Source organism: Chanos chanos, chromosome 8 (assembly GCF_902362185.1).
Source record: "Chanos chanos chromosome 8, fChaCha1.1, whole genome shotgun sequence".
Classification (NCBI taxonomy): Eukaryota; Metazoa; Chordata; class Actinopteri; order Gonorynchiformes; family Chanidae; genus Chanos; species Chanos chanos.
The window spans coordinates 45,336,255-45,349,626 of NC_044502.1; the positions used below are offsets into that span (position 1 = coordinate 45,336,255).

General features: G+C 43.1%; 1 protein-coding gene across 1 annotated transcript in view; it reads left to right on the top strand.

Annotated features, from left to right (window-relative positions):
- The window catches only part of triob (trio Rho guanine nucleotide exchange factor b), a 63,077-nt gene that overhangs the window by 19,595 nt on the left and 30,110 nt on the right, over nt 1-13,372 (top strand). The window contains 15 exon segments of the mRNA XM_030781042.1: nt 920-1,039; nt 1,491-1,682; nt 2,403-2,552; nt 2,996-3,110; nt 3,724-3,839; nt 4,774-4,896; nt 5,122-5,316; nt 5,697-5,812; nt 6,592-6,658; nt 9,102-9,211; nt 9,579-9,648; nt 10,481-10,570; nt 11,822-11,914; nt 12,571-12,682; nt 12,982-13,172. Of these exon segments, the coding sequence (XP_030636902.1) occupies nt 920-1,039; nt 1,491-1,682; nt 2,403-2,552; nt 2,996-3,110; nt 3,724-3,839; nt 4,774-4,896; nt 5,122-5,316; nt 5,697-5,812; nt 6,592-6,658; nt 9,102-9,211; nt 9,579-9,648; nt 10,481-10,570; nt 11,822-11,914; nt 12,571-12,682; nt 12,982-13,172 (1,860 nt within the window).

The window sequence follows — 13,372 nt, forward strand, 5'->3', positions numbered from 1 at the left end:
TGTGTATGCCTGTGTGTATGTGCCTGTGTCATGAAATGTGTGTATACGGGAGGGGTGTGTGTGAGCCTCTGTGTGTATACAGGAGGGGTGTGTGTGAGCCTCTGTGTGTATACAGGAGGGGTGTATGTGAGCCTCTGTGTGTATACAGGAGGGGTGTATGTGAGCCTCTGTGTGTATACAGGAGGGGTGTATGTGAGCCTCTGTGTGTATACAGGAGGGGTGTATGTGAGCCTCTGTGTGTATATGGGAGGTGTGTGTGTGAGCCTCTGTGTGTATACAGGAGGGGTGTATGTGAGCCTCTGTGTGTATACGGGAGGGGTGTATGTGAGCCTCTGTGTGTATACAGGAGGGGTGTATGTGAGCCTCTGTGTGTATACAGGAGGGGTGTATGTGAGCCTCTGTGTGTATACAGGAGGGGTGTATGTGAGCCTCTGTGTGTATATGGGAGGGGTGTGTGTGTGCCTCTGTGTGTATACAGGAGGGGTGTATGTGAGCCTCTGTGTGTATACGGGAGGGGTGTATGTGAGCCTCTGTGTGTATACAGGAGGGGTGTATGTGAGCCTCTGTGTGTATACAGGAGGGGTGTATGTGAGCCTCTGTGTGTATATGGGAGGTGTGTGTGTTTACGTGTACGTGTGCTTGTGTGTCCATGTATTGACTTAAACTGCGTTTGTATAAGCTCCATTGTAGCTGTTTATAGGTAGTTGATTTGAAGTGTAAGTCCATGCTGACTGCTGACCTCTGGGCCTTTATGAGGTCAGTTTTGTAATCCCTGTAAAGCGTGTGTCTGGAGGTGCACCAGAATTATTTTATGTTTATGTGCATGCACGAGCATGTCTCTAATCCTGATTTTCTCTCTCTTTCTCTTTCCCTCTTTCTCTCTCTCTCTCTCTCTCTCTCTCTCTTTGTCTGTGTTAAGGTCTTGGGTTGGATCCGTAATGGAGAATCCATGCTAAACGCAGGGCTGATTACAGCCAGTTCCCTGCAGGAGGCTGAGCAGCTTCAGAGAGAGCATGAGCAGTTCCAGCATGCTATAGAGGTAACACTGTCCCAGTCCCCATACAATCAATAACTCACCCACAGCAGCCCATTCTCACACTCATCCAGTCACAGCCTGTGGTAGAGAATAGGCTCTGAGCAGGTAATCACTCTCTGTACCTGGGAATCCATGTGAGAACACCCAGGCAGGTCAGACCGTCACTCAGCACACTTACTACATGACGAGGCAAATTAACATGATTTTGAAATATTGTCCATAGAACAGCTCAAAGCAGAAAACGCTTTGAAACTAAAATGAAAAAAAAAGTGTTCTATGTTCAGTGTATGCTAAATATCAAAGAAATGGCCTCTCTCTCTCTCTCTCTCTCTCTCTCTCTCTCTCTCTCTCTCTCTCTCTCACACACACACACACTCTCTTGCTCTCTCTCTCTCTCTCTTTCTCTCTCTCTCTCTCTCTTGCACTCTCTCTCCCTGTCTGTCTCCCTTTGTAGAAAACCCATCAGAGTGCTCTGCAGGTGCAGCAGAAGGCAGAGGCCATGTTGCAGGCCAATCATTATGACATGGACACAATCAGAGACTGTGCTGAGAAGGTCGCCTCACACTGGCAACAGCTCATGCTCAAAATGGAGGATCGACTCAAGCTGGTGAACGCTTCTGTCGCCTTCTACAAGACCTCGGAACAGGTGAGGGGGTTGTTGGCATGGTAACAGTAAAATTCAAGGGTTTGGACATTGAGATGTTATTTATGTATGGTCTAACTTGAGTATTCTCACTCGGCCTGTACTAAAGATTGGTACCTGAAGGTGGCAGTATTGTATTAGGATAAATGAAAACAGCTTAGTGTAATTTTTTTTTTAACACATTTTAACACTGACACATTTTAAATGATGCCAGATGTGCAATTGTTTAACATCTCTTTCTTACTTGTGTCTGTAGAAGTTGAATACCATAAAAACACCACCAAAACACACAAAAAAAACTACCAGTGATGCTGATGCATTGTGCAGTGTGTAATCTCTTATGTGACCATACCTGTGTGCACAGAGAATGGGAGAAAGCTCAGCTGATAAACCGTGACTGATGAAGATATAAACTTGTATGCTGTGTTAAGATGCATGCTGGGTTAAGCTCTCTGGAGCAAGTGCAGGTTCTTACCTCCTCTCTCTCTGTCTTTCTCTCTCTCTCTCTCTCTCTCTCTCTCTCTCACTGTCTCTCTCTTTCTGTCTCTCTCTCTCACTGTCTCTCTCTTTCTGTCTCTCTCTCTCACTGTCTCTCTCTTTCTGTCTCTCCCTCTCTCTCTCTCTCTCTCTCTCTCTCTCTCACTGTCTCTCTCTCTCTCTCTCTCTCACTGTCTCTCTCTCTCTCTCTCTCTCTCTCTCTCTCTCTCTCTCTCTCTCCTGTAGGTGTGTAGTGTGTTGGAGAGCCTGGAGCAGGAGTACAAGCGGGAGGAGGACTGGTGCGGAGGGACGGACAAACTGGGACCAAACTCAGAGACCGATCATGTGACCCCCATGATCAGCAAACACCTAGAACAGAAAGAGGCCTTCCTCAAGGTGACAAAGCCAGGACTCGACTCTGCTCTTTCTGCAGTGACGCTGAAAATAAATTGGTCTGCGCAATGAACGTGTGAAATGTTTTTATCTGTGAATATCTTAAAAATGCAGGAGGTGCAGGTCATGTTATGATTATGTAGCTGTATTTGTGGCCTGTATTTCTTAGGAATCTATATTTAGATTTCATAGTAAGATGAATTAGGATATGTCCACCCCTGTGCACAGCTCACATGTATTGCTGTAAAACCACATTACCCTTCAGTTAGACACAAGTTCTGTCTTTGATCACGTCACTGATCTTATCTGTGTTTCCTGAATGAGTTATAGATTAAAATGATAAAGCTTGAGTCTACTGACTGATGGTCTTGTTTCTCATCGGTCTGTGTGTGTGTGTGTGTGTGTGTGTGTGTGTGTGTGTGTGTGTGTGTGTCCTCTCTCCCCAGGCTTGTACGCTAGCCAGACGAAATGCTGATGTTTTCCTGAAGTATCTCCACAGAAACAGTGTGAACATGCCCGGGATGCTGGCCCACATCAAAGCTCCCGAGCAACAAGTCAAAAGTGAGAGAGGATTTTCCCGTTCATCCTGCTCACACAGGCACCCCACACACAGCACGTTTACGCTTTATCAGAGATAGTCTCCCAGCCCACAGTTCTCTAGAACTGTGGTCAGTTTGTGGTTGCTATTTTTTTTTTTTTTTTTTGCAATATTGAAACTGGAGTCAGAGATGTTCACACCTGCTGCTTTATGCTCCTTGCATGCCGATGTGAGCATCTCTGACTCCGGTTTTAATGTCTGAAAAAACAGCGACCGCAAGTTTACTCTCTCAAACTTATTACTGCCTTAGTAAGCAGCATTTGTTTTTACCTGATCATATCTTCTTAGCTTTGTTGACTAAACAGTAGAGTAAACCTAAGCTCATATCAATGGCAGTGATTTTGTTTTTCTGTGGGCTTCTCCTAAACAAAACTAACAAGAAGCCAGGGGGAGTCTCTCATGTTGATATTAATTTAGACATTTCTGTGTGTGAGGGAGAGAGAGGCCAACAGCAAGGGAATCTGTAAATACCTATGCTGTGGGTAAAAACATTGCCACACTTAAACGCCTGTGAAAATGTGTGTCTGTGCGCATGTTGGCGTGCGTGTTTTTACGTGTGTGCGTGTGTAATTGCAGACATCTTGAATGAGCTGCTCCAGAGGGAGAACCGAGTTCTTCATTTCTGGACCATGAGGAAGAGGAGACTGGACCAGTGCCAACAGTACGTGGTGTTTGAGCGCAGTGCTAAACAGGTCAGTTTACATATCCTCACCAGCACGGAAATATTGCATATTCCCAACAGTTCAAAAATTCACCACAAAACATCCAAAATTAGGGCTCTGGATTTGGCCTGTGTTTTGCTTGACTCTGGTTCAGGCTGCTCCTGTGGCAGCGTGTGCTATTCTTGTCATCTCAAACTACATCTACGTGTCTGGTGCAACATTAAATCCTAATTCTCCTAGCGGCTCTGCGCAGACATGACCCTTGGCTGCTTCGAGTCTGTGAATTTATCAAGATCTTTTCGAGAAGAGCTGATATTGTAAGGCGCTTACAGGTGTGCAGAGGAAATTCGCTGAGAAAAACTTCAGGAAGTTATCGACTGTAATTTGACATAGCGACACCCACGGTCAAACATTCAAACTCAGACTCAGACTCAGACGGAGAGTCTTTAAGATCCCTGGCAAGCTTCAGATTTCTTGTTTCCTCTCTCATAATAATATCATTGGATAATTGTGTACAGTGTGCAGAATTACAGAGCGACTGCGAGACAAACTATAGGATATGTTCCACATGGGAGTCAGCCTCACCACAGCTACAATTACAAGGCGTGCTCTTAAAGGCTGTGGTAATTATAACAGAAGAGCTAACTCCAGTTTCACTAAACACAATGGCCAAACCCAACCCTATAAGACCTGATCTGAAATCAGTGGTAAACTACACTCCCACACTTAGCCATATGGGATCGTCCACCAGACTGTTCCTGGCTCAGCTGATGAAGGAATAGAGTTATTGATATGTTTTTCTTTTTTTCCCTCCTACTTTCACTCCCTAAAGATACTCTGTTGTTTTTATTTGTCAGCAAGGCACACACACTCACTTTCTCTCTCTCTCTCTCTCTCTCTCTCTCTCTCACACACACACACACACACACACACACACACACTCTTTCTCTCACTCTCCCTGCAGGCTCTGGAGTGGATTCATGACACAGGAGAATTCTACCTGTCCACACACACATCCACAGGTTCAACTATACACCACACTCAGGAGCTGCTGAAGGAGCATGAGGACTTCCAGATCACAGCCAAGGTTTGTGTCTGTGTGTATGAGATTATAATCTGTTCAGATTATTGTACACAGTTGGTGTATGCTCAGTAAGAAATTACTTCATAGCCTGTTCACATTCCTCTACTTCGTAACCTCAAAGCTGAAGTTTTACGCTGATACAGTTTGGCCTTTCCCTTCCTTCTCCCTCTCTCTCTCTGTTTCTCTCTCTGTGTCTGACTTTCTCTCTCTGTCTCTCTCCACTGACAGCAAACCAAAGAGCGAGTGAAGCTGTTGATCCAGCTGGCCGATGGCTTTTGTGAGAAGGGCCACGCCCATGCCAGTGAAATCAAGAAATGGGTCACATCAGTGGACAAGCGTTACCGAGACTTCTCCCTCCGCATGGACAAATACCGCTCCAGCCTGGAGAAAGCACTCGGCATCTCCTCAGACTCCAACAAGGCGGTGAGTGACACTGAGAAATTGAGTGTATTGATAAATTGAAATGATGTAGTGTTCTGAGGACTTTTGGGCAAAGTGAAGCAGGTGTTGTGTGGTGTGGTGTGGTGTGGTGTGGTGTGGTGTGGTGTGTGTGTGTGTGTGTGTGTGTGTGTGTATACATTTATGGATGTGTGCATGGGTGGGTGTGCATTTTTGTATTTCTGTTTGTGTGTGTGCATGTGAGAGAGAGAGTGAGAGATAGAGAGAGTAAAGTCTGTAAGCATATTTGATATAGTAGGAACTGATTTGTGTGTGCCTCACATGTGTGAGAGCATCTCTGTATGCTGTGTGTTTGTGTGATCTATCTTGTTGATGTGATTGTTTTATGCATTTTGTTAACTCAGAGTAAAGAGCTTCAGTTGGATATCATTCCTGCCACTGCCCCCGGGGCAGAGGTCAAACTCCGAGATGCCAACCACGAGCTCAACGAGGAGAAGCGCAAATCTGCACGCCGAAAAGAGTACGCTACTCACACACTGCACCCACACACCACACACCACACACTGCTCCTGAAACATAAAACTACCTCCACTAAAGAGACAAAGATAAAAAGCTTTGTCAACGCCAGCGTCTGTTGAAGACTCTGAGAATGGATTTTGCTGAATCTCAATTGAAGTTTCAAAACATACTAGTTATTTAAAACGCCTCCACTTCCTTCTCTCTCTCCTTCTGAATCCACACACATGAAAAGCACAGCATGAGTCATGGCTGTATTGTAAAACTCCACAAATTATATATCATGATGTTCTTTTTATGCTAGTTTTTGGTCAAGAGGGCAAGCAGACCAGAAAAGCAACTAAAAAGCACAGACACTTTTAATGTTTTGTGTGGTTTGACTTGAGTTTATAATAACTGTTTGTAGTAAATTAAGATTTTCATGTTTTGTAGAGAGTAAACCAGTCCTTGATACATTGAGTCAGGCACGTTGTTTTCAGTTTGCTAACATGATAAGGGTTTGTTTCCTAACCTGGATAAATATTATAGAGAAGTGTTAGTTCACCATTATCAGGGGACATTATTCTTACTGTCTAAGGTATAGTTAATGTTTATGTTATTAAATGTTCAGCCTAATAATTATTATTAAGAGATATGCAACATTCGACAGTTTAAACTGACAGGAACAGTCCAGGAAAAAAAAAAAAAACATTGTCAGAGTCATTGTACAATATGTTGGCATTCAAACAAAACACTAACAATAGCTGTGTGATGTCTGTTTCCCGCTCGGCCCTGTGTTTTCAGGTTTATAATGGCAGAGCTGATTCAGACAGAGAAAGCCTACGTCAGGGACCTGCGAGAGTGTATGGATGTAAGTACAAAGCCTTTCAGTCCGTTGTATTCACAGCCCTGTCCTCTCCAAAGGTGTGGCGCCTTTACAGATTCTCCCCTGACTTTTCTCAGTGGACAATACATAGCAGCTCCTAAAACAGGGGTTTCTGAGTCCAGGTCTGTAGGGCTGCTTTTTGGTGTCATTTCTTGATCAGAGGCTAATTTTCGCCTGGGGCGACATGCGAAACATCTTCAGCCAATCAGAGTGGCAGGTTGTTACAGAAACCTGCACAGCGTTGGCCCTCAGGAACTTGCCTGCCCAAAACAGATCTGACAGATCTGTGATAGCTGTATGGAGGGTATGTGCTAACATCACTTTCCCACAGGAACACGCCCCCCTCGGACGGACTGAATGACAAAACATGCTGCAACATGGCTGCCTATAGCAGGGGAAACTGTGAAACCAGGAGTAAAAAAAACAATTATCTGCTAAAATTAAAGGCAGCGGAACTCGACGGAACTCGAACTTACCAAATAACCAGTAGTCCATGGGCATTGAGATGTGGCCAGGAATCAAGTTTCCTGACATTTATATGAACGTGTACCTGGGGGGGTGGGGATATTTCAGCAAAGTAGGATAACGGAGGTAGCCACCCATTAGGATGCTAATAATAAACAAAATTTCAACATATTTTGTCAACACTTTTAAAGTTATCTGGCTAACTGTCTAAACTTGCTTTGTGGAGGTACCCCCTTATAAGGAAAACTGGGTTTGTCTTGGCTCACTAACACTATCTAACTATTCACCCCTTTGTGTGTAGAACGCAAGGCTTATCCTCATGCATGTTTTGTAATAAATACTGATAAAAACTTTACACAGACTATAAATGAAAGATGCTAAATATTTAATTGATGAGTAGTCAGTACAGCATATAACTTGAGGTATGATTTTACCTCGAAATCCAACATACCTGACGCAAAATAGCAACCACAAATCCACGTTTCGGTGCCTGGATTCCAGTTGTTTCTGCAGATCACAGTGATCCATTAGCTTCTCTTTTCTTTAGCTTTTGGTAGTCTGTAAAAAGATAGCTCTGATTTCTTATTGAATCTATTTGAACAGTCAATCGCTCAACAGCTCTGTCCTGTTTTAGATGTGTGTTTTTGTGTGTGTGTGTGTGTGTGTGTTTTCGTGCTATTCGAGCTGAACAAGAAACAAAAAAACACATCTAAAATGGGAAAGAGCTACAATTCACAGAAACAACTGGAATCCAGGCACCAAAACGTGGATTTGCGGTTGCCATTTTGTGTCAGGTATGTTGGATTTTTGGATAGAATCATACCTCAAGTTATGTACTGTCATGCAGTAAGTTATTCTTTCTGCTACTCAGTGGGTGTAGCCTCTATTGTCTGTAGGGCTGCACATTTTAAAGAATTCTTTTGATTGGTGATCTTTGATGGTAACAATCAAATAATCAATAAACTTTAAGGGGGTAAATTCCATTCTATATCTCACCAGTAAGTGTGTAGCTGTGCGAGATGTTGTGTGTTGAAGACTGGATAGCAGGGGTGGTGATAGTATTCAGAAAATGTATCTAAGTTAAAGCAGAGCCACAAGCAGTAAACAATGGTTCTAGTAAAAGTATTCAGGTGTTGTACTGGACTCTTGCAAAAGTGCAAGTCATCCATTACAAAAAAAAAGAACTTGAGTTGAGGTCTTAAAGTATCAGCCTTTTAATGTGCTTCAGAAGTACAAGATGTTTAAAAACATGTCTGCTGCATTTAATAAAACAACTTTCCTCAAATATGATGCTTGCACTCTATAGTTTAACAATACCATTGTACACTGAAGCCAGCCAAACTGTTGTTTATTTCACTACTCGACATCTCAGTGTTGAGCCATGGCAAAACAAGAAGGAGAAATATTCTTCTTCATTCATAAACATTTTCCTGGTAGACTGGAGTGAGCTAGCGTTGGCTACACTGCTTTGGCATTGCCAGTCATGAGTACATACAAGGGTAAGTGCGGTAGAAAGGCCTGTGAGCCATTCTCACAAATGCATACCATCTTGTACCTGTCAAACCACAGCAATGCCTAAAATACCCCGTGGCATACGCTCATTAGGTCACCACTTGATAAAGCAAAAATGGATTTAAAAAAAACACTGGCTCATGACTGACTATGAGAAATGTAACAAGTAACAACAGTGTATGGTTTCTTTATTACATAGTCGAGCAGAAAGCGAAAGTTTCATGTATTGTTAATACCTATGCTTTGTTATTTAGCGCTACTGCCACGTACTGTGTGTGTGTGTGTGTGTGTGTGTGTGTGTGTGTGTGTGTGTGCTAGTGTTTGGGTAGCTGTGCTGTTGTATCTGTGAGATGGAGTAGGTGTGTATTGTAGATTTGTGTTTTGTTTATGCTGTGTATTTTAGACTGGTGTTTGAGTGCAGCTGTTTGACTGGATGTGTGTGCTATTGTAGACATACCTGTGGGAGATGACTAGCGGAGTAGAGGAAATTCCCCCGGGCATCGTTAATAAAGAGCACATCATCTTCGGGAACATGCAGGACCTGTATGAGTTCCACCACAAGTGAGTGTCTCTGCATTTTACACATGCACAAAGCTTGTGTCCTTCTCTCCTGAAGTTATTGCAGTTCTGTCAAGATTGGGTGTGTTAAACAAGTTAACAAGTACCAAACAAACATCACATGATTTGAAAATGATCACACAGAGACTGTATGATGGCTTTCCTCATGCAGTAAAATAAGATTAGCCGTCAGGAGAGCAAGGGCACAAGGAAGGAAGGGGACTGAGAAGAATTGGGACAGGACCTCTCTGTCACATACTGCTGTTGCAATTACACGCAGACACACATACACTCCTCATTTTCTCTCTCTCTCTCACTGTCTCTCTCTCTCTCTCTCTCTCTCTCTCTCTCTCTCTCTCTCTCTCTGCAGTATTTTCCTGAAGGAGTTAGAGAAGTACGAACAGCTCCCGGAGGATGTTGGTCATTGTTTTGTCACTTGGGTGAGTGTGTGAACAAACCCATTAACAGACAGGTTTGATTCATTCAACGAGATTTGAAAGTCTAGGTCAACATTTCCCGTGTCTGCCCCCGGAGGCCTGTCATTATGCTCATTTAGATTCTCTCCCTGCTCTGTAATGCACCTCGTTCAGCTAATCAAAGGGTAACTAATTCGCTGAGTATTTGAATCAAGTGTGACAAAGTAAGAAGTCATCTGAAATCTGCAGTGCAATGGCCTTGTGGGAGCAGTTCTGGAAAAAAAAAAACCCTGCTCTGGTGGATTCTAATCAAGTGTATTTTGGCCAGAAACTGCACAGTGCCAGCAGCAAGGTGAAAATTAACTTCCAATGAACAGGAGAAGGCAAACCAGTACCACCATGGAGAGCGGGTTTTGTAACTCCAGCTTCATTCAGTGGGGGTTTCATTGTTAGTGAGGTGTGTGTAGACTTACGGAAGCCAAAGAAAACAAGAGAAGTATGTGATTTTGTAAAGCCGAGCAGAAGCCCGCAGAAAAGTGGTAATAATGTATTCAGCTTTTTTTCACTTTTAAAATACCCCAGTTCATGTAGTTGTAGTGTAATTACAAGTTTGAATTTCATTCACATTGTGTATATTGATTAGAGCATCCATTATATCTCAAACTGGGCTGCAAACTGTGTTAAACCGTAGAAACACAGCTTGTGTTCCTTTAAATCGGGCGTGTTTGGAGTTTTTACGTAGCTGTTTTTGTTTGTTTGTTTTTCATAAGAGGGCTTACAATACAGACTCTCTATCCACCTCTTGTCAAACAGTCTCATGGTTGTGTATGTGTATATGTGTGTGCTGTTTTCGCAGGCGGATAAGTTCCAAATGTATGTTAATTACTGTAAGAACAAGCCAGACTCAACTCAGCTCATCCTGGAACATGCAGGATCTTATTTTGATGTAAGTACACACACACACACACACACAGACACACACACCAGTGCACAGACACACCCACGCACAGAGTGGTATTGGATTTTCTTCACTGATTACATTCAACAGAGAAGGAGAAGAAAGCTCTCATGATGAAAATAAGTAACCTAAAGATAGCTTTGGCAGAGAGTTCTTGCAGTTTTAAATCAAATTTTCAAATATATTGATGCTTCAGGTCAAGCTTAGATAATTTAAGTGCTAACACTTTATGTTCTGTAACACAAGCTATGAAATCTTGACTATTCCAAAGCCTTGTAGACTGCCACTGGAAACCAAAGGCTGGAAACTGTCAAACAGTTTGACACACAAAACAAGGCCACTAAAACCCTATCCTCATGTCTACAGGGGAGTGATCTTACCAGATCTTACAAACTCTCCGGCTCTTACGCTCTGCCTTTGAACTGCATTCTCTATACACATAAAGCCAAGTCACTGTTGTGTCTCCTCATGTTAAACGTTGAGTGTGATCGTATACAGCACCGTATATTCACACACATATGATCCCACCCCCGTCTGACGGCTGTAGGCTTTACGTAACCTTTTAGGAAGCCTGTTTTCTTTGTTACCAAAGCCTTTGTGTGTCTGTACATCTGTGTGTTTGTGCAAATATCCATGCACCACTGAGTCCACAGTGTGTGTAGAAGTGAGGGTCCTGGATGTGTGTGTCTGTATGTGTGTTTGTTCGTGTTGAGTGCCGTGCTTATGGTTATTCTTGCATGAGTGTGTGTGCACGCATGTGTGTGTTTGTACGTGGGTGTTTTTAGTGCGTGTGTGTTTGACTCTCAGTTGCAAACTGGGGGTGGCTGACCATATTGTTTTCCACCTCAGATCAGTGAATGTTTTGTGCATTTCTGTGTGTGTGTCTGTGTCTGTTTCCGTGTTTGTGTTTGTGTGTGTGCTTGTGGTTGTGGGGTTTGGGGGGGGGGGGGATGTTGGGGTTTGGAAAACACAGCATGCACAACAAATGCACAAATGTCTGTAGAGCCTAGAGTCTCTCTGTTTCTTAGCACAAACCTGTGGTGCTGTCCAGATCAAATACTGCAGTCTTGGGTGATGTCACATAGTGTGTGTACGAGGCAGGGTTATTGAATGTTAGGTGTTGAAACTTTTGTATATCAAGCTGTCCTTAACCACTCATACGGTTTTGTCAGATGTGCTTCCTTCTGCTGTGCACGAGCTACTGACCCTTTTTGTGTGTTTGTTTGTTTGTTTCAACAGGAAATCCAGCAGAGACACAGGCTGGCCAACTCCATATCCTCGTATCTGATAAAACCAGTTCAAAGAATCACCAAGTACCAGCTGCTTCTGAAAGTGTGTGGATTATAATCTATTGAAGCTAACATAACCGCCATCTGTCATGACTCACTGCTGTTGCAGAGTGCTGGGATCTTCAGTGTGTGCTTCCTCAAGCTTGTGGCTGAATGGTTTTGTGGCTTGGATAGATTTCATATCTAACTGCGTCAATAAAACGTCTTTACATTTGCCGCATATCTCCCCAGCGCCTTCTGAGGAATCTGTGCCTCTGTCAACAGCAGATTTCAGTTGACAAAAGAGAAACATGCTTTGTCATTCTTGTCAGTGTCATCAACGTAAAGGCCAATGGCCTGGGTGGTTGCTACAAATTATAATGTGATTTAGTTTGACCCCAGTTTATAGTAATTTTTTATTTTGTTTTTTTTGTTGTTGTTTTTTTATTTTACGGAGGTTTTTTTCTGTTCCCCTATCATTTTGATTTTTGTTTTACTGTCATTGTATTTTTCTGAGGACTCATAGAACATAATGTTTGTTATGAAATATCTTTAGTAGTTCTTTTTGTTCTTAACAGAATGAATTCTGGACTGAATATACATTATTAACAATTGTGTGTTCTGAATCTGTGTGTGCGTGTGTGCGTGTGCGTGTGCGTGTGCATGTGTGTGTGTGGATGTGCGCATGCATGCGTTCATCTGTGTGGCATGTGTGTGTAGGAGCTCCTGACATGCTGTGAGGAAGGTAAAGGTGAAATTAAAGATGGTTTAGAAGTCATGCTGAGTGTGCCCAAGAAAGCCAACGATGCCATGCATCTCAGCATGCTGGAGGGTGAGTGAACACGCACACACAACAACACCATGCTGGAAAGTGAATGAGCACACAGAAACACGCGCACACACACACACACACACACAGACACAGACACAAACATGCTAAACCCAAGCAGAACATTTAATCACTGTAAGGAAGGTCAATCAAGAAGTTAACTACATTAAGCGTTTTCGTGGAAAAAGAAATTCGCTGTCTGAAATTGGTTTAATTACTGACATTCATTCAGATCCATGCTCCTTTTCAGTCTCTCTCGCTCTCTCTCTCTCTCTTTCTGTTTTACCCTGTCTCTCTCTCAGGCTTCGATGAGAACATAGAGTCTCAGGGTGAGTTGATCCTGCAGGAGTCGTTCCAAGTCTGGGATCCGAAAACACTGATCCGTAAAGGTCGGGAACGCCACCTCTTTCTCTTTGAGATGTCCCTCATCTTCAGCAAAGACGTCAAAGATTCCACTGGCCGTAGCAAGTACCTCTACAAGAGCAAACTGATGGTAAGCATACCCTTCTGTCTTCTGTCTCTCTTTGGCATTCAGAAGTAATCATGTGACTCTCACTCTGTGATTTTAACCAACCTCCCCTGTGCCAGCTATATATTTTGCAGCAGCAGTCTGTTGTTTTACCAAATGTTATTGTTTTCTGTGAAGCTGCAGATGAAAACGCACTATTTGAAAGGCAGCAATGCGTTGATTGG